Here is a 26,642-nt window from a genome sequence, read left to right as displayed (position 1 = left end):
GTTCCTTAGGAGTGCGAGCTGTTCCTATGTTTGAAGGCCTGTTGCACAGTCTTTCTCAGAGAAAAATTCTTTTCTTATGTGCCATGGAGTACAAGTAGATTTCTCCGTCGTCTTCTCCCATGAAATCATGTACCGGGCCTTTATCCGATGCTGAACGCTAATGTCTATTTAAACTTACTAATATTGGAATTGTAAGCAAAAATGAGATGTGCTTAAGATGCTTTCACCAGTAAGTCATCATTTAAAGAAGAAAGGAATAGCAGGTTTAACGTCCCGTCGACATCGAGGTCATTAGAGACGAAGCACAAGCTCGGATGGTTTGAAGGATGGGGAAGGAAATCGACCTTGTCCTTTCAAATGAACCATTCCCGCATTTGCCTGGTTTAGGTAAACAACGGAAAACCGAAATCAGAATGGCCGGATGCGTGTTTGAACCGTCACCCTTCAGAATGCGAGTCCATTATTTTAACCACTGCGTAGCCTCGCTCTGTAGTTCTCGTTTAATCTTAGATCTCATGCGCTCTACTGAACAAAAGGAAAATGACAACGTATAATAGTGTCGTTACTAAGGTACGACGGGCGCTCAATAAGCAATGCAACATATTTTTTTCTGAAAGAGGGTTGGTTTTGTTCAGTACTTCTACTTCCCACTCTTTTGGCTCTAAAACTCTAATTTTCAAATGTAATGTCCGTTCAGTGAAACTACCTTACGCCACGTTACTGGTACGTCCTGTATGCCCTCATGCCATCACTCTACCGGTCAACGTCACAGCCAATATCTTGCTGTATCTATCCGCTCCTCCGCTCCCCATCATCCACATACTGCTTCCTGCGGAATGCAGCCTTCCTTGGGCCATGTAGATGAAAGTCGAAGGGTCCGAGATCCGTGGTTTAGGGTGGATGAAACAAATAGTCCAGTTACGTTTAGTAAGCTCCTCTCGATTGCTCAGCCTTGTTTGAGGTCTTGAGGTGTAATAGAAAAGGAGAAGTTCGTGTGCATTTTTGTGACGCGATTCAACATTGCAGGAGTGACAGCTGCATGCGGCCGGGCGGCACGCGTGAGATGGGACATGTCGCGATCTTGCTGCGACGAGGAGAGACACCGAGCCCGATGTCTCACCGTGCTTTTGTGCACTGTAAAGTCTCCGTAGATATCCTTCAAGCGTCTGTGAACATCTGCAAGGCTCTGGGTTTGCGTGGAAATAAACTCAGTGGGAGCTTTCTTCTTTGAACGTATCTCCGTTAGCATGTAGCTATAGGGGCGCGCTGTCTTTGTGAGGCCAATTGAGGAGCTGCTTGACTGAGAAGTAGCGACACGTGTCACGAAAATTGATAACGGCCGGGAGACTGGTGTGCTGACCACATGCTCCTCCGTATCCGCAACCGATGATGCCTCAATGCTCAAGATGACAATGCGGCCGGTCTGTGCCGTTGGGGTTTGCTTGTTTTATAATGACTGGATCGGGAATAATTCACGATGTTCACAACAAATTGCGCATTTGTTGAACCTAAATTGGCAGAAAAAAAATGTTGCAATATTTATTGAACATCACTCATATACACCTTAACGTCTTACTTACAAAAGGAGCACATGATTGTAAGTAGCATAGCAGTTGTTGACTGCACCATATAATAAGTCATGACGGCTTGTTCTCAGCAATCGCGATGAGCACCGGGATGGTGCCACTGTGCGTGTGGAACGCGCTCTGCGGCTTCTCTCGCGGCGCCGCCGTCGTCAACAACAACCTGTGCGTCGCCGACGTGTGTCCCGAGGAGAAGCTGCCGGCCGCCGTGGGCCTCAACATGGTCTGCACCGGCTTCATGCTGCTCGCCGTGGGGCCCATCATAGGTAAGGGGCCACACACTGGATGCCCGACATATCCCAGTACTCAATCTTATGTATGGGACGTTGAAAAAGAAACGAGCAGGAGGCATAATTACACAAACCAGTTCCTGTATGTTAGAAGAATTGCCCCTGGCTGTTAAGATGCTTGTCCTACTGTGATGCAAGGCGGCGAATGACTGTGTCATAAAATTACCGGGGCTGTGATGTTAGCCAGGTCCGAACGCACAGCTGGGCATCGTCTTCCGAGATGAATCGTTTGCCCCTCAGAGCCTTTTTAAGGGGAGCAAAAGTGGCGTAATCACAGGGAGAGAGATCCGGACTGCATGGATTGTGGCCAAGGCCTGTCACTTGAATTTCTTCAGGAATGCCGCGACTGTGTTGGCCTTATGAGGGTTTGCATTGTCGTGAGGCAGAATGACCCCTCGGGTGAGATTGCCTGGTCACTTTGATTTGATCGCTTGGCGAATGATTGTCAAGGTTTTCGAGTAACGCTGGGCATTCACTTTTGCCCCGTGGTGCAGGAAGTGAATCAGAAGGGGGCCATTTTGGTCACAGAAGAACGTCAGCATAACCTTTCCAGCTCTCGTGTGGGTGGCCTTGGCTTTTTCTGGTGATGGTGGTCCAGGACGCTTCGAAGACATGGCAGCATGACTCATCTCCAGCCACCACTTCTGCCAGGAACGCATTCCCTTCCAGCTTGCTCATGAGCAAGAAGTGAGCGATTCGACATGCTTCGTGGTGTGCTTGAAGACTGTGGAGTACCCATTGGGCACACACCGACCACGCCGGCTATGGCTTTCACTGTCAATCAGCAGTCGTGTGTAATGAGTACTTCCACCAGCTGGACGATGTCATCGGTAATGTCGTGTGGTGCTCCAGAACGTGCATCAGAGGCTAACGAGACCAGTGCTTCCCTGAAGCGCTTGTACCACTCCTTGACCATTGCAATGGACATGCAGTGTTCGCCCTACTCTTGTGACATTCTATGAATATCCGTTCCTCCTACTCCTTCCGCTGTCAGAAAACGAACAATACCTCTTTGCTTTTTTGTTGACGCCTCCACGTCACTGTATGCAATGAGACTGGCAACGTTGGAAGATTGATGCATGTTGCTTCTACACTCCTGGAAATTAAAATAAGAACACCGTGAATTCATTGTCCCAGGAAGGGGAAACTTTATTGACACATTCCTGGGGTCAGATACGTCACATGATCACACTGACAGAGCCACAGGCACATAGACACAGGCATCAGAGCATGCACAATGTCGGCACTAGTACAGTACCTTTCGCAGCAATGCAGGCTGCTATTCTCCCATGGAGACGATCGTAGAGATGCTGGAGGTAGTCCTGTGGAACGGCTTGCCATGCCATTTCCACCTGGCGCCACAGTTGGACCAGCGTTCGTGCTGGACGTGCAGACCGCGTGAGACGACACTTCATCCAGTCCCAAACATGCTCAATGGGGGACAGATCCGGAGATCTTGCTGGCCAGGGTAGTTGACTTACAACTTCTAGAGCACGTTGGGTGGCACGGGATACATGCGGACGTGCATTTTCCTGTTGGAACAGCAAGTTCCCTTGCCGGTCTAGGAATGGTAGAACGATAGGTTTTATGACGGTTTGGATGTACCGTGCACTATTCAGTGTCCCCTCGACGATCACCAGAGGTGTACGGCCAGTGTAGGTGATCGCTCCCCACACCATGATGCCGGGTGTTGGCCCTGTGTGCCTCGGTCGTATGCAGTCCTGATTGTGGCGCTCACCTGCACGGCGACAAACACACATACGACCATCATTGGCACCAAGGCAGAAGCGACTCTCATCGCTGAAGACGACACGTCTCCATTCGTCCCTCCATTCACGCCTGTCGCGACACCACTCGAGGCGGGCTGCACGATGTAGGGGCGTGAGCGGAAGACGGCCTAACGGTGTGCGGGACCGTAGCCCAGCTTCATGGAGACGGTTGCGAATGGTCCTCGCCGATACCCCAGGAGCAACAGTGTCGCTAATTTGCTGGGAAGTGGCGGTGCGGTCTCCTACGGCACTGCGTAGGATCCTACGGTCTTGGCGTGCATCCGTGCGTCGCTGCGGTCCGTTCCTAGGTCAACGGGCACGTGCACCTTCCGCCGACCACTGGCGACAACATCGATGTATTGTGGAGACCTCACGCCCCACGTGTTGAGCAATTCGGCGGTACGTCCATCCGGCCTCCCGCATGCCCACTATACGCCCTCTCTCAAAGTCCGTCAACTGCACATACGGTTCACGTCCACGCTGTCGCGGCATGCTACCAGTGTTAAATACTGCGATGGAGCTCCGTATGCCACGGCAAACTGGCTGACACTGACGGCGGCGGTGCACAAATGCTGCGCAGCTAGCGCCATTCGACGGCCAACACCGCGGTTCCTGCTGTGTCCGCTGTGCCGTGCGTGTGATCATTGCTTGTACAGCCCTCTCGCAGTGTCCGGAGCAAGTATGGTGGGTCTGACACACCGGTGTCAATGTGTTCTTTTTTCCATTTCCAGGAGTGTAGCTCTGCCTAATCAGGTGACGTGCACGCGTGTCCTCTAGCAACGGGCAGTGGACTTCCACGCTCTGCTCGGAACCACACCTTGTTACGCACGCCACGATATTACCCTCTTGTCACAGGTTTGCGCATTCCAGACTCCGGCTCGTTTCTTCTTGAACGCCCCTGATACTATAGGGGTACGTTGTGTCTTACGACTACAGAGTGACTCATATTCAACTCTTGGTCTTCTAGCGAAGCACCCAGCAACGTAATTTCTCATTAAAAGATCTTAAAAACCATTGTTTAGGTGATGAGGTGATGACCCCACTTTTATTTCAACTTCTGAGCCTTTGTCGAAAGATTCACCTCACTCTGTAATCCTGTAGCGCATGACATAAAGCAGGGCCGGCGACGGCGTGTTACGCTGCACGCGCCACAGTGTATTGCCAACGTGAGGTCCGATAATCGTCCTCTCTCGGCACTACGCGGTACATCTTGGCTTTGCTCCGTCCTTCTCGGTATAGCGCGACGTTTCATTTAGCAGTACGATGAGACGCTTTCTCCCAGCATTTGGTGCGGCTTATTTTGACTGGCAGAACTTTCTTGAGTTCGGTGGAATCATTTTTTAATCGCTGTTTATCATTCACTATTAGTCGCCTAAAGGAAGTTCAGTGACTGTTAGCACAAACAGAAGCAGTCTGCCAATGTATCTCTGTAATCCTCTAAAAGCGAAAGGGAATCACAAACGAAAAGGATGAGAGTTCTCAATATCTATTATGCAGTTTGAATATCGATGGGTGTCGCAAATTTGCTATGAAACGACGTTAAAAGACCAGGAGGAAAGTCAAAAAATATACCGATCAAAGACGATTTGTGCGGGATTAGTTATTTTGTACATAAAACATGCATGCAGGCGTGGGACATACGACGGCATTTGTGATGGGAGTAGTGAATTTTCTGAAGTCGTACGCGTTATTACATTACTTGTTGCAATAGTTTTCGATGGAATTGAAAGAAGTGTATGGAGACGTTCTACAGGAACGTATTTGTGGCTGGAAGTGGAGGAAAGAAGGTCCAATGAACAGGTGGCCGGAAATGGACGGTCCACGAAAACAGTACAGAGCTACATCGCAGCCGCGTCACACCAGACGCTGAAAGTAGTCTCCAAGGGATTCAATGCAACCGTTCGCATATCGCAAGGATGCACCGTTTAGTAGGTTCCTTCAGTTCTCCGAATAGCGTCACAGGCGTCGTGAACACGCTATTGAAGGGTCTGCACATCAGGAAGTGGTTCAGCATACCCAACGCTTTTCAGATGCCCCCACAGGTAAAAATCAAGCGGTTTTAAAACCGGTGATCTAGCAGTCCTTGCTACAGGGCCCCCCGTTCTATGCAACGTCAGCGGAAGATGTTGTTGAGGTGTTGGCGAACAGTAATGCAGCAGTGCGGTGGTGCTCCGTCATGAAGAAACCATCTGGTGATATTGCCAAAGGCACGTTCTCAACCAGCCCAGGCGGAGTACGAGAATTCCGCAGCAAGTAAAGATACGTTCCTTGTCGAGCTGTTGTGGAAAAATAACCGGTCCAAGTTTGAGATCGCCCAGAATCGCTGCCCACGTATTGATGCTGAACCGCTTCTGAAGCATCAAACATTGCCCGAGGACTGTCTGTAGCCAATAGATGACGATTATGCAAATTGATGTCGCCTCATTGGCAGAGAGGACTGACGACAGGAATACCCTAATTTTCATGGTATGGACCAACAACTATCGACAGAATCAGAATCCTTCTCGTAGAGGGTTAGCCGCTGCTGATAATCCTTGCTCTCGTAGCAGGTGATAGCTATACTAGCGCTTGTCATGTAGGCTACACGTAATCGTTCTTTGGCTTACTCCATGTTGCGGACTATTTGGAGCTCAAGATCCTGTAGAATCCTCTAGTGTAAATCTGGTTTACTCACAATGCGCCGCCTCCCTTCACGTTCGTCTGTGTGAAAGGACTCATGCTCACACATACGCACAAGAAGGGCTTCAAATGTTATCGGATGTCGTTGGTGTCTGTGACAGTGCTTGGTTTCATACAACCGAGCGTTTCCAGCTGCTTGGCCGTACACAAACACCATCTCGGCTTGTTCCCGACATGAATATCAGACCATTCTGCTGCTTACAGTACTGTGCGTCAATCACGCAGCCTGCAAAACACAAGGAACACACGGCACGTGGTCAGAGGACCTTCTGTTCGTCAGTGCCATCTAAAACGGCAACGATGCATTTCCGGCTACGTGCTCATAGGACCTATTTCCCCCATTTATAGTCAGGAATCCTTCCCTGCAATTCATCAGTTTTATTAACGTTTACTCTGTAGATTACTGCAAAGTACGTTGGTTAAGTCAAAGGACAAGCCTGGAACAAGTTTTCGGTTTCAGACTCGCTGACGCTGAATTTGTGAAAGAGAAAGGAAAGCAGAAACGAAAATTAGAAGATCTGGAGCGGAGGGCAGGTCTCGCATTTTAAACAGAGTTGACGGCATACAAGATAACCCAAGGCGAGAAGCGACTTATTTATCATTTCGTGGAGAAATTGGCTGCATTTAATAAGAAAATTGCATTACGGAAGGAACAACTCCTGACAAAGAACACTTCCATTTTCCAAAGCTCAGTGGCATTAAAGAAAAGGTGAATTTTGAACAATTCTTTGTGGCGTCGAAATAATTATAGTAACAGTTTTCTAAATGTCTTAGAACATTGCGAGTCGCACATATGTTTTTGAGCTGTTTTAGAGACCGTTTGCCATTTCAGTTAAAACCCCAGCTCACCTGCAGATATAAATGGTCGATCTGCAGTTTAAATCCTGTTTAAAGACAAATTCTTCAGGAGTTCTGTCTTGTTTCACTCGTGAAGAGTATCTGCGCCTCCATAACGAGGCCACAATGTATCCATCAACATAGGTGTGCGAGAGGTTTTAGATCGTTTACGAAATTAAGAAAGTCACTATTACGTTTAAATCTGACTGATGAAAATCTGCAACTATCTGTGTACGACTATATGCCAACATTTTGTGGCTGATATAAATTTTATTATGATTCAGCACATAAAAAATAAATAAATCATGCTAAAAATTTGTTTTGCTTGTGTTCTATGTTGTTGAGAAGTATGAAACGAAGCTCCATGCACCACGTACTGCTTTCACAGCTCCAACCTCCGTGCCCCCTTAACACACATACAGCGTGGTGTGATACAGGGGGAGGTGTGCACTGGGTGAAAGAGATGGATACAGGTGCATGTGCACCATACGGGATCAGAGTTCATGCGCGTCTCTGAAATAAAGGATCTGCTACTCATATTCTACAACCAACTACAGATGGTCCGCTACACCTGGATGAAGGTACATTGCAGGACTAGTAGAAACAAAATAGTAATGTTTTACCTGAGGAAGTCACATGTGATGGTTTACTTCTCCATTTTGATATCACAGCCAAACATTTTGTTCGACTACTTAGAGCTTCTATCTGGAACATGCGAAACAAAAATTTAAATGAGTCTATGGGATGTGTAGATGGAGATAACACAGAAATACACCTTTCACTACCAGTAAATGAATCGAATGGCAAGTTCCAGCGTTCAAGGATCTTCAGTAGCACCACTGCAATCAGCTGCGTAGAGACACATCTACACTAAACGGTTCTTACATCACCTCCACCGTGTACATATGGCGAAGAAGAGGACACTGGTTATATAGCCATCGAATAAATAAATCAATATGATTTCAGACAGCACTTCTTCAACATTTCTGCAACATGCCTGCAATCCGTTCCACTTGAAAGATGATTTGTTTTGAAACGAGCAGTTTGCAGTGGATATAAAAATCTTGCTGCAGTTACAAAGCATTCTTTCACTAAATCTTCGCTACTGAAAGGATGCGTAGATTTCGCTATTTTAAGAGTTATGTGACATCTGTTTCATTCAGGCATCATTATGCATCACATGATTTCCTTTCTGTAACAACGTTGCTGGAAAGAGGAGAAATCGAGGGAAAAGCCATATAATACTTTAGTAATAACAACAATAGCATTATAAATAAATTGGAAGGGTTCGCTGAACTGATGACTAGTTTATCAGAAAGCAACTGTGAATGTCACCTCATATTATATTTTTTTAATTTTTTGTTTTCAGTTGACTTCGATTTTTACAACCATACAGCCATGCACGGTGCATCAAAAATGTTCTTGTTTACTCACGAAATAATGGTATCGCCGATTCAAGTTCAAATGGCTCTGAGCACCATGCGAATTACCTTCTGAGGTCATGTGTCCCCTAGCACTTAGAACTGCTTAAACCTAACTAACCTAAGGACGTCACATACATCCATGCTGGAGGCAGGATTCCTGACTGTAGCGCCTAGAACCGCTCAGTCACTCCGGCCGGCCAGATTCATTCATTTCACAGTTTTGTATGGCGAGTTTACCGGGAGCAATTGAGCAACACTGCCTTGGTTATGAAACCTTATAGAAACAAGACAAAACATACAAATTATTAAAATAAGGCACAATAACACACATGTGAGAAATTAGTTAAGACACTAAAGTTCCTTTAAGGTCTTACCTCCCTTCTATGGAAGATCTTCCACCTGAAAGTTTTAGTGTCTGTTATTGCCAGGAGTGTTTCCACGCTAAATGGTCCACAACGTCCCATGTTCCTCATCAGAAGGGGTAAGGCATCAAACTCATCCCTTCGTTATTTGTACCAGTTAGTCACGTGGCTAAGATTTTCTTCCTCTCCACATTCACAGCAGGTATTGTCAGTTTCCTTCGAGTCGGTGAAGATGTTTGTCGTAGCGTCCGTGGCTAAATTTTAGACGTATTACCGTTCTATAAACCCAGCGTGGGATGTTTTGTTTGGAATATCACCATGTAGCTAGGACGTATGGATAAAGCTCGTTATATTACCACCCCCCAAGAGATGGCAGAGGGTCTCCAGTGGTTATCCCACTGGTTCTTTATCGATACCTTCAAATTCGCAACAAAATTCGGGACGTAATATGTTCATGGCTGTCCGTAATGACTGAGTCTTTTGCCAGCTTGTCTTCCAGTTCGGTGCCCCAAAAGAACGCTTCAAATTAAGCTTATTCGACGCCATAAATTTTGTATTCAAAACTGACCAGTTCCCAGTAGGACTGTGCTCTGCGGCTATATAGACAGTTTATTTCTTCCGGCATTCGCGGATATTGATGACTTTTTCATGTTACCGTCATTGTCACTGGCAGGGATTCCAAGACATTTTAGAACTTTTAATTTCAAGTTTGAATTCGGATAACAAATGACAACAGAAATATTTTTTCGTGTGATATAATTACAAATTAACAATTTCGGATTTTTCCCTTTGCTTTTACTTTAAAGCCTTGCTTCTTGATAAATTTGATGATTTTAGGCCAACGGGAGGTACGCTATATATTATGATGAGCGAATTTTCGAGTATAAAAATATGTGACATAAATGGCCGTATCTTTTGACTGAATTGACTAAGAGGCTGATATAAATTTTGACTTGATACGCCTATTTGGTCCTTAAAAAATAGTTATCAAAAGTCGGACCGATGGAGAGACAAACAGACAACAAAGCTATTTTATAAGGCTACTTTGTTAGAATTGGGTCACGGAACCCTAACAAGGAAAAGGAAGGTGGAATGGACCTATGAGAGAATCGCATCGTGTGACTGGAGTCTTAGATTGAAATTATTCAGTTTATTATAAATTTACGTAAACGGATTTTTATGGAATTTTTTTCTTTACCGATCCTGTGATAGATGCTCACGTGTTAGGCGGCATTGATACTTGCTTTGGGTGGCATCCAGCCCGCGGCCGCATATTGAACACCCCTGCTTTAATATCTATAAACATCACTAAACTTCAACTGCAAATGCTGTATTTTCTTTTTTCTGTGAGGTACTGGATTTATTAAACAAAACGTTTCGGATGCTGGACACATTTATTGATTTAGCTAAGTCGTTTGATTATGTTGATCGCAAAGTACTGCTCCAGAAGTGGGACCATTACGGAATACGGGGAGTACCTCACAATTGGTTCAGCTCTTACTTTAACGTCAGACTGCAAAAGGTCGTTATTCACAGTGTTGAGAATGGCCACAATGTGGGGTCTGAGTGGGGTATCATCAAATGTGGGGAAGGGGGGGGGTGCCCCAGGGACGAGTGTTTGGGCCACTCTTGTTGCTTATCTATATATACGATATGCCCTCTAGTATTTCGGGGAATTCTAAAATATTTCTGTTTGCTGACGAAACTAGCTTGATTGTATAGGATGTTGTGTGCATCATTGGCTCTGTTTCAGATAGTGCACTTCGTGGCATAGTTCATGGTTTGTAGAAAATAAACTAATGCTAAATCACATTAAGACTCAGTTTTTACCGTTTCTGGCACACAATTCAACAAAACCTTACATTTTAATTTTCACAGAATAGCCATATTATTGAAACTGAACAGTTCAAATTTCTATGTGTTCAGATAGATAGTACACTGTCGTGGAAAGCCCACGTTCAGGATGTCGTTCAAAGACTTACTGCTGCCATTTTTACTATTCGAACGGTATCTGAAGTAAGAGATCGTTCACACGGAAATTAGTTTACTTTGCTTATTTTCATTGGCTTCTGTCATATGGTATTATAATTTGGGGTAACTCTTCCCATTCTGCTAGGATATTTTTGGCTCAGAAACGGACATTTCGGGCAATACATGGTGTAAGTTCGCGAACCTCTTGTCGACCCCTGTTCAATAGTTTGGGCATTTTGACATTGCCTTCTCAATATATATTTCTTTACTGTCGTTTCTTGTTAAAAATACCAGCTTATTCCCAAGAATTAGCAGCTTTCACTCAGAGAATACTAGGCCGAAATCCAACCAGTATTTGGATTGCACTTCCTTTACCGTTGTGCAGAAAGGTGCGGAATATACTGCTACGTGCATTTTAAACAAGCTACCACAAGAATTCAAAAATCTTAGCAGTAAACCACGCGCTTACAAATCGAAACTGAAGAGATTTCTCATGGGTCTGTCCTCCTATTCTGTTGAGGAGTTCCTGTAAAAATTAAGCTCATTCTTATGTTATATTGTTGACTGCGTTTCGGGTTCATAAACATTTTATTTTATCTGTTATTACTTTGAAACTTCCTGGCAGATTAAAACTGTGTGCCCGACCGAGACTCGAACTCGGGACCTTTGCCTTTCCCGTGTTCGAGTCTCGGTCGGGCACACAGTTTTAATCTGCCAGGAAGTTTCATATCAGTGCACACTCCGCTGCAGAGTGAAAATCTCATTCTGTTATTACTTTGTATGACATTTCTCTTTCTTTCAGGCTACGTCCGTGACGAGACGGAGGATTACCCGTTGTGTATGCACCTGCTGTCGCTCCTGCTGGCTGTAGCGATGCTGTCCTGGCTCATCGAAGGCGTACTGCACTGGTGTCGCCGCAAGAGATGAATTTGAGCTGTCAGAATCTATTTGACGTTTGATCAGAGTTCGATTAATAATCGCCATGACTTTCAATACATGACAGTGTTCCTGTTGCGTGCAATATGCTACCGTGTGAAACATGTCACTAACTAACTATCTGCGGTGTCCGCAGGGAACACTGGAATCGCGAAAAGCATGTGACAATATTATCTCTTTCCTAGTACTGTGAACATTCCAGAGCATAAGCACTCAGAGGAGATCTGTCATATAGACCTGTTACAAGTTGTACCTGAAAAATTTGTGTTCTGAAGCGACAGTCGGTAATGAATCTTAGCGATATTTCCGTGTGCTGTGTATTATAGAGCTTAAGAACTGAGTTGTGCGAACTACGGGTAAACAAACATGGTCTCTGTTTGGCCAAGGTCTCAGTAACTTATTCGTGAATTTCTTTACATAGGAGGCCTGTCATATTGAGAGTAAGTCAGTGTTCCGAAGCCCGTTCTTCTGACATAATATAGAGAGCCAAAAATATTGTATAGGGCACAGCTGCAAGAACACTTACCCTGCACTTACTTGTGATAAAAACCTGTGTATAGTTATCACTCTCATATTCATTTTTCGATAAAAAATTTTCAGTTCATAACTATACAAAGCGCAACTGCAGCAAGATATGCTTATTGCAACAAAAGTATTGTCTCAGGTAATAAGGCGGTATTGTTTGGAAGAAAATCGCACTACTGGAACATTAAGTACTGTGTTAGAATCAACACCATATAATTTATTTTCAAAGGTAAGACCCTACTCCGCAGGAATCATATACCATTTTTATATTGAAAATAAAAATTGTGTTTGAATGTTTGCCCTGTTGTAATTTATGAGAACTTCCATCGTCACATCGTTCGATCAGATGCTGTGTAGTAGTGTTATAGTGATCCTATAACCCACAGGATCTTAACTCCAACGCTACTACAGCTAGATTTGGTTTTCTGTAATTGGCATGGATCTAATGAAGTAATTGTCAAGATTGTTTCTTATGTAATTTACCATTGCATCTAAGTAAATTTAGACAGCTGATTCGTTTCTCGTACTGTGAGCGTCATTGGGACGTTTTACAAAAGGAAAAGAATTTTCAAAGCAGACGTCGGCTGTGCGTCAGTAGTGCTCCTTCTTGACGATGGCCATTTGTGCGGTAATATTAATCATAGTTTGTTCATGTAACGTCAGTAAAATACTCTCTTCCTATAGAGCAATGCTGCTAGACTTGCGTGCTCATATGCATGATATAAAGAATCTTAAAACACTTTCTGAAACATTCCAAGCTGCCACAGTCATCCTTAAGACGGAGAGTTGAAAAAATTAACGAAGTAAAGAAAGCAAGACGTAAAACGGAGCAGATAAGCAGCTGTATTCCCAAAAAGAGACAAACGCAGATCACATGCTCACTATTAAATTCTGATTATAATAATCATTTTTGGGCAATGCTTCCTTGAAGGTTATTTACTTTTATGTGATTTTTTATAACGTGTCTAGCATGTAACTTTAGTGTTCGCATAGATTCTCTTTGTAATAACGAAAAGACAACTTAAGTGAAATTACAAGCGAGGAAGACAGAACACCTGTCAATTTTGGTTACAACATTCCTTTCCAGATTTGCCTTCGGGATGGAAGTTTATTTTTGTGTGATTTTATTTGATGAATCGACTCTGTTACTGCATTATTCAAATATATGGTCTCTACAATAACGAATATTTAAAAAAAGACAACGTACGTTAAAGCACAAAGTGGAAGAAATAGATAACTATCGGGAAAGCAATGTTAAAATTACAACATATGCTGCTATCTGTGGAGTGCTCTGTCATCACACGAAGGCTACCTCGGGTGTAACCCTGCTTAACTATGAACAAAATACTGCAATAGGAGAAAAACATGTACGCACTGCACGACGCTGCAGTGTGACGAATTTTTGTTTATTTAACATTCACTCTACGTACTGTTAGTGGTCAAGTTGCCACCCTACAAGTGCTGAACTGTACAGAATTTCTAAATTAATATAATACATTTAAACTAAACTAAACTCAACTAAACTCCATGCGAACAGCCCTCAGAAGGTCTAAGGGTAACGATCGGCCGCCGTGTCATCCTCAGCTCACAGGCGTCACTGGATGCGGATATGTAGGGGCATGTGGTCAGCACACCGCTCTGCCGCCCGTATGTCGGTTTACGAGGCCGGAGCCACGACTTCTCAATCAAGTAGCTCCTCAGTTTGCCTTACAAGAGCTGAGTGCACGCAGATTGCCAACAGCGCTCGGCAGACAGGATGGTCACCCATCCAGGTGCTAACCCAGCCCGACAGCACTTAACTTCGCTGATCTGAGGGGAACCAGTGTTACCACTGGACCAAGATCGTTGGTAATATGAGATATTCAACCCATTAAAATAGGTGAAAGAACTATATCAGGCTAATGTGTGGCCTAGTTTTAGGTACTGTCCCGTACCCAGTACCTTGCACATGACACGACACACGTGGGTTGCCTACCTGCAGATGCAGGAAATCAGCCAGATGCTTCGTCAAATTCAACGAGACAACAGTTTCGTGAGCAAAAATTCTGCCTCGTCAATAAATATTTCCTTCTCTCTCTCTCTTTCTTCTCTCTCTCTCAACCAGCCAAACAGCATGTAGCTCCAGAGCCGCCATTTTGCACATGTTCAAAAATGCCTCAACGACACGAACTGCTAAAACTGGCGGCATGTTCAAAAGTATCAGAACGACCTGAACCGCATAAACGATATATTCCACATTATCCGCATGAGCTGAATTACTTATCAAAAATACATAAAGATATTGACAATATTGATGTAAAATACAGTATTTCCGCATCTAAGCTATCGTCATTATTTATCAAAATACATGTTACACTACTGATATACATCTCGCCTAATACCTGACTATGGGCTCGCAAATTAATTGCCACAATGCTACTTCCAAGTCTAACCTGTCTTTGTTACTGTTCTATACTAGTATAAATCACGTGTGGCTAAGCTAAACAGGCAATTCAGTAATCTATGACAGTTACTCTTAGGTACACTCCTGGAAATGGAAAAAAGAACACATTGACACCGGTGTGTCAGACCCACCATACTTGCTCCGGACACTGCGAGAGGGCTGTACAAGCAATGATCACACGCACGGCACAGCGGACACACGAGGAACCGCGGTGTTGGCCGTCGAATGGCGCTAGCTGCGCAGCATTTGTGCACCGCCGCCGTCAGTGTCAGCCAGTTTGCCGTGGCATACGGAGCTCCATCGCAGTCTTTAACACTGGTAGCATGCCGCGACAGCGTGGACGTGAATCGTATGTGCAGTTGACGGACTTTGAGCGAGGGCGTATAGTGGGCATGCGGGAGGCCGGGTGGACGTACCGCAGAATTGGTCAACACGTGGGGCGTGAGGTCTCCACAGTACATCGATGTTGTCGCCAGTGGTCGGCGGAAGGTGCACGTGCCCGTCGACCTGGGACCGGACCGCAGCGACGCACGGATGCACGCCAAGACCGTAGGATCCTACGCAGTGCCGTAGGGGACCGCAACGCAACTTCCCAGCAAATTAGGGACACTGTTGCTCCTGGGGTATCGGCGAGGACCATTCGTAACCGTCTCCATGAAGCTGCGCTACGGTCCCGCACACCGTTAGGCCGTCTTCCGCTCACGCCCCAACATCGTGCAGCCCGCCTCCAGTGGTGTCGCGACAGGCGTGAATGGAGGCACGAATGGAGACGTGTCGTCTTCAGCGATGAGAGTCGCTTCTGCCTTGGTGCCAATGATGGTCGTATGCGTGTTTGGCGCCGTGTAGGTGAGCGCCACAATCAGGACTGCATACGACCGAGGCACACAGGGCCAACACCCGGCATCATGGTGTGGGAAGCGATCTCCTACACTGGCCGTACACCTCTGGTGATCGTCGAGGGGACACTGAATAGTGCACGGTACATCCAAACCGTCATCGAACCCATCGTTCTACCATTCCTAGACCGGCAAGGGAACTTGCTGTTCCAACGGGACAATGCACGTCCGCATGTATCCCGTGCCACCCAACGTGCTCTAGAAGGTGTAAGTCAACTACCCTGGCCAGCAAGATCTCCAGATCTGTCCCCCATTGAGCATGTTTGGGACTGGCTGAAGCGTCGTCTCACGCGGTCTGCACGTCCAACTGGTCCAACTGAGGCGCCAGGTGGAAATGGCATGGCAAGCCGTTCCACAGGACTACATCCAGCATCTCTACGATCGTCTCCATGGGAGAATAGCAGCCTGCATTGCTGCGAAAGGTGGATATACACTGTACTAGTGCCGACATTGTGCCTGCTCTGTTGCCTGTGTCTATGTGCCTGTGGTTCTGTCAGTGTGATCATGTGATATATCTGACCCCAGGAATGTGTCAATAAAGTTTCCCCTTCCTGGGACAATGAATTCACGGTGTTCTTATTTCAATTTCCAGGAGTGTATAATGAGGCTAGGTCCCTGGTGGTTCGAAAACGAAATTTCATGACCTAACCAAGCATCATTTTAAGGCCAGAGGATAACACATAATGTTCTACACTAGAAAAAAATAATTGTACTGACTAGCTAATAGAGCATCTCTTATTACTTGTGCCCTTGGAATTACTAGTGGTTAAGTACCACGGGTACACAGAAACGAACTTTTAAGGAAGGCTCCGACGTTTATTGATCGGAACTATGGTGGCATGGCTGTCTAAAAAAGTTTGCAGACTCATCTCGATGCTCAGTTACTAAATAGTACTAATATCTGCTGCATGTTTATCCACCACACTTTACTACAGCAAATCGCAGATAAAATGATGTGCTTTGCTAAGATATTTAGTGGAGTGTATCATTTAAACTACATCAAGCAGGTATATCTTCTCATAACACCAAATACAGTGCGTTAGCGTCGTCAACACTTCGACAAAAATTGTGGCACCTCGGTTCGTCCAAGTAAATGGCATTGATGGACAAGATTCCACAGCGTGGAAAGTTTGAGGTACGAAAACTAATTCTTAACACCAAAACAAAATTGTCTGTATTATTAATGAAGATCGTTATTCTTCTGTAACGATACAAAACACACGTGGCAATACTGGCGTGTCTTGCAGGTGAAAGTGCAATGCGATCGTTGCACCACACTTCAATTAAATTAATAAATGCCTGCATTATTTCTCGAACCACACATTCCTGGATCTTTCAAGTATCCTTACATGGGGAGAGGTGGGAACACCTAATGCGCACTGGAACATTGATGAACATCATCTTTTTGGTGGTCTATATGTTACCGTGTGAGGAATCATATTGTTACATTGACGTAGTTATCTCCAAGGCCTTGAACTCTATACGCTCGCCGTTCAACGTTATTCTGACACTGTACTTTATGCGTCTTTTCAGGGATGCATTCTGCCCTAACCTCATTTTTATGGGTGACAGTGTGCGACCGCATCGAATTGAGCAGTTGGGGGAGCGCTGGGAACGAGAGGATGTTAAACGAATGCCCGTCCTCCCGGCGTCAGTCCTATGGAACACGTGTGGGATGCGTTGGGGAGACGAACTGCATCACGCCCATTTGCAGCAACCGCCCTCCAGCAGATGTGAACCGTACTGGTGGAGTAATCGAGGGCCTAACCTTGTGGCCTGCATGGGAGCACGTTGTAGGGCACCCATTGCCGCCGTGGTGATCAGACACACTATAAGGAGTCATGTCACGACTTTGGCAAAGTCAAGGTGCCCATCACGTATCGCGGTGACTTCACTGAAATTATTGTCTTCGAATAAAAATGTCATTGCTGTTCGTCTCTTTGTATGTTTCTTTCTGTACTGTAAGAGGTGACTAAAAAGCTCCCGTTGGAATCACATACAGCTCAGAGTCGACATGCCAATTAGGTAGAACCGCCGTGGGAATTAAGAGAATCATTCCACCGATGCAACAGGTTGACGCTACCCATTTGATAAAACACCGTCTTCTGCTCCTTGAAGAGGTCCATAACTGTCTGCTGCATATCCTCGTGTGACAAGAATCATCAACTCTTGAAGGTAGTTTTTAAGGAACCGAAGACGTAGTAATCTCATGGAGAGAGATGAGAGCTAAAGTCCGGATGCTCGACTGTCTCCCACTTGAGTTGTGAATTCTGCGTAGTGACATTTGCGATGTGGGGCGTGCGTTATAACGAAGCCGCAGCACCCGTTGTTTCGGTCTTCCCACATGTTTCGTCTTAACACACTCTTAATTCACCAGTGGATGTCTACTGGTCTTTGTCCTTTGACAGCCACCCCCAATATCGTATTCACCGTAGAACAGGAGAAGAATGGCCAGCTGCCGTTTCTGGATGTACTAGTAAAAAGGAAAGAAGATGGATCAACTGGCCACAGAGTGTATCGAAAACGCACACACACTGATTTATATCTGCAAGCCAGCAGCTATCACCATCGTGCACAGAAGAGCGATGTTCTTTAGACATTGGTCCACAGAGCAAACGCCCTGTCAGACCAAGAAAGTCTACGGACAGAAATAGAACATCTCAAAACAGTGTTCTGCAAAAATGGATATACACCGAAACAAATTGAGATGGCTCTCCAACCACTACACCACAAGTTCCAGAAGCAGAGCCAGATGAAACGAAGAAGGTGGCGTATTTGCCCTATGCTGGTTCTATTTCTGCCAGAATTAGTAGGATCCTCAGTAAATACTATATCAAGTGTGTTTTCTGTCCATCCAGTAAGATCGGGGGACTGGTGGGAATTGTTAAGGACGACCTGGGTTTACGGATACCAGGGATTTATAATATACCTTGCCTCTGTGGCATGTCCTACATTGGCCAGAAAATTAGATATTATATTGGAACAAATAAGCCTTTGGTCGCAAATATTAAGTCAAAATCCATCTGATTTCGACGCTACTATGAGCGTCGTATTCAGAATTAGACTAACTGTTCTATATTAGGTATGTAGTAAATTAATAAAATTAAAGTTTGTACTGACTGGAAAAGATACAGTACTTACAACTCACATATTAAAAAAGATCTGAGCCGGAAAGGCGACGTCATGAACAGTTGTGAGATGGCGAGCCGCTAAGGGCTGCTCGTACTGTGAACAGGGTTGCAACGAGACTGAGGTGCCGACTTTAGATAGTGTGGGCAAGTAAACATGGTGTTCCTACGAGCGCATCTAGTGGCCGCAGAAACAACTAGGCCACTGTACATTCAAAATTAGACACATGAAATTTTGGTGCAGCTGATTCAGGCATAACGTAAGCATTAATAATAACGGGATGAAGTCACATATTTATCTGCTTTAAATAAAGATACATTTTGTAACGTAAAAAAACCTTAGTTATGACATACAAGAAAACAGCAAAGATGTGACAGGAAAACAACATTTCGATAAACTGCATGCGGAAATCTGAATCAAAGATCAAGCAATGGCTTCATACGGTCAAAAAAGATTTTATTTCGCAGCTGCAGCTGTTCGTTGAGAATGAGGCCATTACGACGAGTGAGATGTTTGAAAATCTCCAATTCCTCTAAGACATCTAACCTACGCCCCTTCTATTCGGTATGCAGAGTATTGTTATCGCCTATGGCTGTAGGCACGTGTCCAGTAATTAAAAGATTATCGGCAAAGGATGAATTTAGGGGACTGGTGCCGTTCTTTCTCAAAAGATGTTCTTTACATCTGATGGTGAAAGCACGTCCAGTTTGCCCTATATAATAGGAGGAGTAGGTATCGCAGATGATCTTATAAACGCCAGAACTTTCTGTAGGGGAGCGAATAGATTTCAAATTATGAATGAAGTTTCTCTTTAGATTATTATTAGTAGGGAATGCAACATTGCAGTTGTATTTGTTTCGAAGCATGCGCTGAATCTGATAGGAAATGGGTCCTATGAAAGGAATAGAAAAACGTTTCTTTGGGTTAATTTCAGTGCATGAGGTGTTGAGCGTGGTAGTTCTTGCACTTTTATTTTTTAGGATATCGTCCACTATGTTAGGCGTATATTCGTTATTGACTGCTATGGTTTCTCCGTACAGAGTTTCAGGCGCACCAGACCGAAGATGGAACGCCCAGCGTCGGGTCTGAGGGGCGCGTGCCTCAGAGGGAACATCTAGAACCGCAGCAGTCCGAAAACGGAACGGCAACGCTCCAGCAGATCACAGTGAGCGGGGATGACACAATGGGTATGCCTGATACCACAGACGGGATTCCAAACGAACCAGACAGAAGATGGAACACCCAGGAGAGTGTCTGGCGGGCGCGGACCGCAAAGAGAACACTGAGGACTGCAGGGGACGGTAAAAGGAACGGCAATGCTCCATAAAATCGCAGCGAGCGGGCGCAGACCGCAGGGGCAGCGCCTGGTGAAGGGGGAAGGTCACAGGCATAAATACTGGACCATGTCCACTAGAGGAGTAGTCTCAGGTAGCACCTGATGGAGGTAACGAGCTACGCTACCGAAATAGCGTCCAAGTACGACACTGATATCTGGCTGAACACCCAACAAACCCAAGACATCAAGTTGGTCCTGTTTGGACGCATTAGTTAGTATCATTGCCATAGTTAATGTTCCCGCATTTACCACACGCGTGATGGAAAGACACGAATGCCACACTAATCCTTTACCTACATATCCATGCTTAAATACTCACATCGGAGTCACACTGCGTTGCATGTGCGCTGTAGCAACGTCCTCATATGGAAACATTTTGATAGCCCCTTATAAATTGTAGCACTTCTTCTCAAGTGTTGTCCAAGTATTATCAAGCCATTGTACATGCAGTTAACATTTCTAAATAGGTCCACAGCATGTATGTTATCCGTAATGTTGTTATTTTAGTTAGGAGTCAACTCATCTGACATGGACCAATGTACTCTACCCCGGACCACTTAAAAATACGTCGTTATTCGGATGCAGTACACCAGTTCAGTGATATAGCCTGACGGTTGATAAGAACACGAACTTATTTCTTCCTTTTCTATATTCCCAAAGTAAAATTTATTAACCTTCTCTCTTATTTGTAATTATCATTCAGATCCAGAATTTTGATAATCACGCGAAAAGCACCACGATAGTGAGGCTGCATTCAAAGTGCACCTCCGGGCGTGCCGGGATGGAACGTACTGGTCCGACCCGCGCCTAGCTGCTATAAACTGCTGTGCACAGTACCCACGTAGCACGCCGGGTAGCGACGGGGAAAGGGGAGAGCTCCACTTCTCCGATTTTCACACTATAAAACATTTGACGGATCATGAGACGGCGCCACATCGTTATTTTTTTCCGTAAATACTGTGTTACCCCCCTGAAAAAAGAAAATCTTTCCCTTTTATTACGCGTGATTTCTTTTTATCTGATTTTTGTACACGTGAAAGTGTAACACCTTAGCTTCTTGATAAACCATTTATCTTCTCATAATTCACAGCACTCACTGCGAAATGAGGGCTTCAAATACGTGCACTTGATTTACAAATCTTTTGCTGAAAAAGTGTGATAGCGTGTGCCTTGTAGTTCGATAAGTTTCAGACCATACATTTGTAAGTAGGCTGTTTAGGTTTTTATGTTGGTAACGCCACGTAGTACTCGGTATAAAGATGTGAACAGCACGTAGTGTCAGGCAGTGGAAAGTGAGCCGCCAGCAGTGGTGGATGCGGGGAGAGAGGTGCCAGAGTTTTGAGAGGTTACCATGAGCGGACGATCTGGACGTCTGTCCATCAGAAAAAGGAAATTTGTGACTTTTGAACACTATTAAGGTAAATACATTGCTGGTTCTCTATCAAAATATTATATTGGCTAACTATGTCTATTAGTAGTTAGTGACTTTAGCAGTTAGAATCTTTTATTTGGCTGGCAGTATTGGCGCTCGCTGTATTTCAGTAGTTCGAGTAACGAACATTTTAGTGAGGTAAGGGATTCAGGAAAGATATACGTTATTGTTAGTCAGGGCCATTCCTTTGTAGAGATTATTAAAAGTCAGATTGCATTGCGCTAAAAATATTGTGTGTCAGTTTAGTGATGATCAGAAAAATTTATGAGAGAACGGTCTGAGTACGTTCAGTTTTGCTTAGCTGTTTGAAAATAAAATAACGTTAGAGTTTTTCGAGCACTGTCATTCTTTACACACATAGGGGAAGCTTCACATTAACCTATTTTGGACTGTGGTAAGATACTTCAGGAGTAGAATACAGACAAAATTTTCTAAATTTTCAAGAAAGGCAATAGATCTATTTTGGACTGCGGTAAGATACTTCAGGAGTAGAATACAGAAAAAATTTTCTAAATTTTCAAGAAAGGCAATATAAGCGACTCAGACAACTACAACAGAATTAGCATCGCTGGCGCGGGCTATAGAATCTATAGCACTATCACAAATAATAAACTGTCCGCTATCTCTGATCCAATTTTATTAGAAGAGCGAATGGTTGCAAAAAAGGACACTGTTACACTGATTGTATTTTTAGCACAAAACAACTTGAAGAGAAAAGAAAAGGCTTTAACTTAGACACGCACATAGTGTTTGTCAAGTATTAAAAAGCTTTTGAAAACGTCGATAGACAGGTATTGTGGCACATTATGGAAGAAAGAGGTTTCCCAAAGCATCTAATTAACTTTGTTAAAACTCTTCACGAAAAGACTAAAATTATAATCGAAGTTGAAATAACTTGTCTCAATAGTTCACAACACCACATGTAATCATATAAGGCTGTGAAATGCCTATAATTATTTTCAACATCTACGTAGGTGACCCAGTCACAGCCTGGAAACAAAATATCACCTATGGCATGAAGACCAACAGGGAGAAATGTTTTAGTACACTAGTATATTCAGATGATCAAATAATAATCAAAGAAAATGAAGATAATCTTCAGAGCATCATCTGCCTTCTGAATTTGTTGATCTATGAATGTATTATACAAATCTCCACTGACAAAACCAAAGTTATGACATTCAAGGGGCCGTCCGGTTCTAGGCGCTTCGGTCCGGAACCTCGGTGCCGCTACGGTCGTAAGTTCGAATCCTGCCTCGCTATTGAATGTGTGTGATGTCCTTAGGTTAGTTAAGTTTAAATAGTTCTAACTCTAAGGAAATGATGACCTCAGATGTTGAGTCCCATAGTGCTTAGAGCCATTTGAAGCATTTGACGTTCAAGGGCAAATCACCCGTCAGATCTAAAATTATAACAAATAATCTAATACTGGAACAGATAAGGAATTTGAGTGTCTCGCCTGCGACATAAGATGAAATTTCGACAATAAAATAAATAGCAAGATCTTAAAATATGACCCAATCTGAGTGATAATTACTAAAAGTTGCAAAAAAAGCCGTAATAGAGACACAGTTGAAGTTTTACAAAGTCATGGCAGTACCTATTGTGCTCTGTGAATGTGAAACCTCGTTTCCCATAAAAAAGGATACGAGCGGGATCCAGCCTATAGAAATGAAATTTCACCATAGTGATAAAGGGTGTTCCAGGAGAAATATTTTCAAAAATTGTGTGGTTGTTCCTGTTTTGGAAGTATTTTATTTTCTAGATTTACGTTTACTAGAGCTCGACAGATAAGTGAAGTAAACCTCTACCTTAACCAGTGCTGCAGAGTATGATAGCAGCGACTAGGAAGCTGGTTTCCACGAAGGTATTCCTGATCAATGACTCATATGGTATGGTGGTGAATCATGCGTATGGTGAGAAGTACGCGAGCTCTGGGAGATAATCTTGTTCGGCAGTCACTAAGTAGGGAAACTGCTAGTGTTCTGGCACAAACCTCAAAACTTCCTTTATTAAATACTAGTTGTTAAAGTAAACCATTGACACAGCAAAACTAGGAGGAATCAGTCAGTTCAGTAGACTAATGAATATTGTTAAATTGCCGTAGATATACAACAAGCTACGAAGATTTACAATGTTAGAGAGAGATTTCAGCCACGCATTACTCTCGCAAGTTTATAATTGGATTTACTCGGAGCCTGCCCTTATGCGACAGATTTTATTAACTTTTTGAGAGGAATCGTTTCAAAATGTAAAATTTTTACTGGTTTACGATGTTTGAAAGTAAACACATTGTACTGACATCCTGGAACTTATTTCAGGTAAATTAGCTATCTGGATGTCCACTTATAATTATAGGTACCCTATTTGCAACCTCTGAAAAATGCAGTGCGCTACAGAACTGCTTAGAGGGACAACATGTAAGAGAGATTCACAAAAACATGTAGGAGGATATACTATGTGCCAGTTCATTGCTATAGTCCATGAAAGTGTTAGCTTAACTAGCGCAGTCTCGAATGGGAAGGCAAGACGAATTATATCGTACGTCACCTATACCTCTTTTTACAGATTTGTTGCTGAACTGAAGAACATTTATGTTGGTTTAAAACAACATGGGAATTTTGCACTTGGTATGGGTTGTGTGGTTAACTTTGTGTCAGAGAGAACCTATTCTGTTCCAAAATCGGTGTTACGAGTGGTACTGGAGTCTGAAATCAAGTGCAGTGTAAAGAGGTGCACGAAGTGAACTGCGATTTGAAAGTGGCTCAGATTTCTGGTTTGTGGGTTCAATATCGAGTTAAAATCGTGCACGTTGTGGAATGCGAAAAACATGTCATAAAATATAATAAGTTCGTGCTTTGGATATGGCCAATCACGTCCAAGGATTAGCAATATTCTACATGTGAAGATAACAAACCAACACCAAGGAGAAATTGCAAGGTACGCTGTGGGCAGTCACATAGGTGGAGGACGCTTCGCTGCATAAAGGGAGGTAAAAGGAATCGGTCTATCACCACTGCAGAAAAGGGGTGAGCTAGAGGTGCGCACTTGGTAGGTCAGAGTTTGACACAACAGTGCATCCGCTGCACAATCTGCAAACAGTATGTCATCAAGAGAGGCATGAACGCTTCCTAAAGTTTGTCGAAATTTAAATAATATACAAGAAAAAATAAATAATAATTTTAAAAAGATATGATGCTTAGGAGCGACAGGACAAAGCAAAAACTCAATATGATTAATTTAGTGGAAATTGTAGAGGTTAAAATTTCTCAAGAAAAGTTGATTCAGCAAAAAGTATTACTAACTTAAACTCGTTGGCAGAATATAATGAAATTCATGAATGTACAATGTGTAATTTACAGAAAATGACGAGCATGGAATGACTCAACAGAAAATACTGCTAAAACAAGTGCTCATGTTGTTATTAATGGGAAAGAAACTAATAAAAATGAAATAGGGAATATTTTTTAAGCAACATCCTTCCAAGATTTTAAAAATTTTTGAGAGAAATTATCGAGGCAAATAATGAAACATTGATAAATCAGTTAGAAAAAAACCAACAACATACAGGAAGAATCTTCTAGCCAAACTAAGAATGTGAGGCAACTAACTATAAGAAAGATGCAACCAATAATAAAATGGGTGAATTTTCATAGAAAACTAATCAAAAGTTTGAACAGAAAAACGAAAACATTCAGGAAACTAACAAAAAGATTAAAAATTTTTGATAAGGCTTTGAGGAGTCTTTTTCTTTAATGACTGTGGCTTTCGTTTTGGCTTTCCGCTCCCGTATCTTGTTATCATGGCTCCAAATTTGCCGTTACTCCAGGGATCATAAATTTTTATCATAGTTACATGTAACATGTGACTTCTTTAAGACACCAAAATACTGTTGGTATATTATTAACTATTTTCTTTCTCTACCCAAATGGAACATAAAAGTTTTTGAACTTCCAAGATAATTAATTAATGATTTTCCTCCCTTTCGACATTAAATCGTGTTCTTCCTTTAAACTATATCATAAATAAGCAGAACCGATGGAAATGAAACTACCATGCTTAGAATGCACGGCGATACTGCCATTCTAAAGACTCATGATTTCGGGGTGGTGGACCATCAGGACCTTTCGTGTACAAAAATTAATAAATCCGTCTTGTATCATCATGTCAGTAATCCTCAATACTATTTCCTTGATTGCCATTTCTATTAATACTTGCTTCTCAATTCTAATATTACCTACGTTTAAAAACATCTCTCGCTTCCTTATCCACACGCTGTTCAACTCTGGCAGCCTCGTGTTTGTTGACGCATACGGAATATTTTATCCATGAGGCTGACATGGTGGTGTAATCTGGATTTGCTTATGTGTGACTATGCTATTATTTATACCCAAATTTACATCGAATTAATTGTAACGGTACTGACTGAACCTATTCATCTGGAAAGTTGGTAGTAAATAAAAAAGGAGGAAATGAATGTAAATAGATGTTGTTGTGGTCTTCAGTCCTGTTTGCTGGTTCATTAAGATAATGCATGAAAAGATTAGCTTAACGAGTGCATTCTCGGGAGGGAAGCCATGACCATCTGTAGTGTATGTCACCAACATCACTTTCTACAGAATCGCTGCTAAACTGAGAATTTTTTTAAATCTGAGGATTTTTTAAATCGGTTTGTTACAGTGAGGGACTTAGCAAAGTAAAGTCGTTGTGAAGGAATTACAGGTTGATCTAATAAACAAGAAAGTACATCTAAACAGAAACAGACGGTGGGAATAGATAATTCTAGACACTTGTGGTTGCGAATGTTTAATAGCTCTGAAACCACTTCTAAGAATTGTAACGAAAAACGTGGGCCACATGCAGTACGTAATTAAAGGAATAGTTCACAGCCTGTCATCTAATGCAAGTGCCCCACTTTTAAATTATAAGTCTTACAAGTACTTTCTGAGCGATCAAAAATTTTATGTACTACTTGGTCATGGATCAGAACTGTATAGGGCGAAGAGAAATTATTTTGTAGTTTTAATCAG

At 43.4% G+C, this 26,642-nt stretch overlaps 1 protein-coding gene across 2 annotated transcripts in view; it reads left to right on the top strand.

The window, feature by feature from the left end:
* Positions 1-12,710, top strand: part of LOC126273047 (monocarboxylate transporter 2-like) — an 82,172-nt gene extending 69,462 nt beyond the window's left edge. For both annotated transcript variants that reach the window (XM_049976443.1, XM_049976444.1), the window contains exons 7-8: positions 1,658-1,849; positions 11,718-12,710. In XM_049976443.1, coding sequence (XP_049832400.1) covers positions 1,658-1,849; positions 11,718-11,842 — 317 coding nt within the window. In that variant the 3' untranslated portion in view covers positions 11,843-12,710. The remainder of the gene's footprint in view (positions 1-1,657; positions 1,850-11,717) is intronic.
* The last annotated feature ends 13,932 nt before the right edge of the window (positions 12,711-26,642 follow it).

The sequence above is a fragment of the Schistocerca gregaria genome, chromosome 5 (genome assembly GCF_023897955.1).
Source record: "Schistocerca gregaria isolate iqSchGreg1 chromosome 5, iqSchGreg1.2, whole genome shotgun sequence".
Taxonomy (NCBI): Eukaryota; Metazoa; Arthropoda; class Insecta; order Orthoptera; family Acrididae; genus Schistocerca; species Schistocerca gregaria.
Note: the sequence above shows the minus strand (reverse complement) of the source record. Positions and strands in the feature narration are given on the sequence as shown.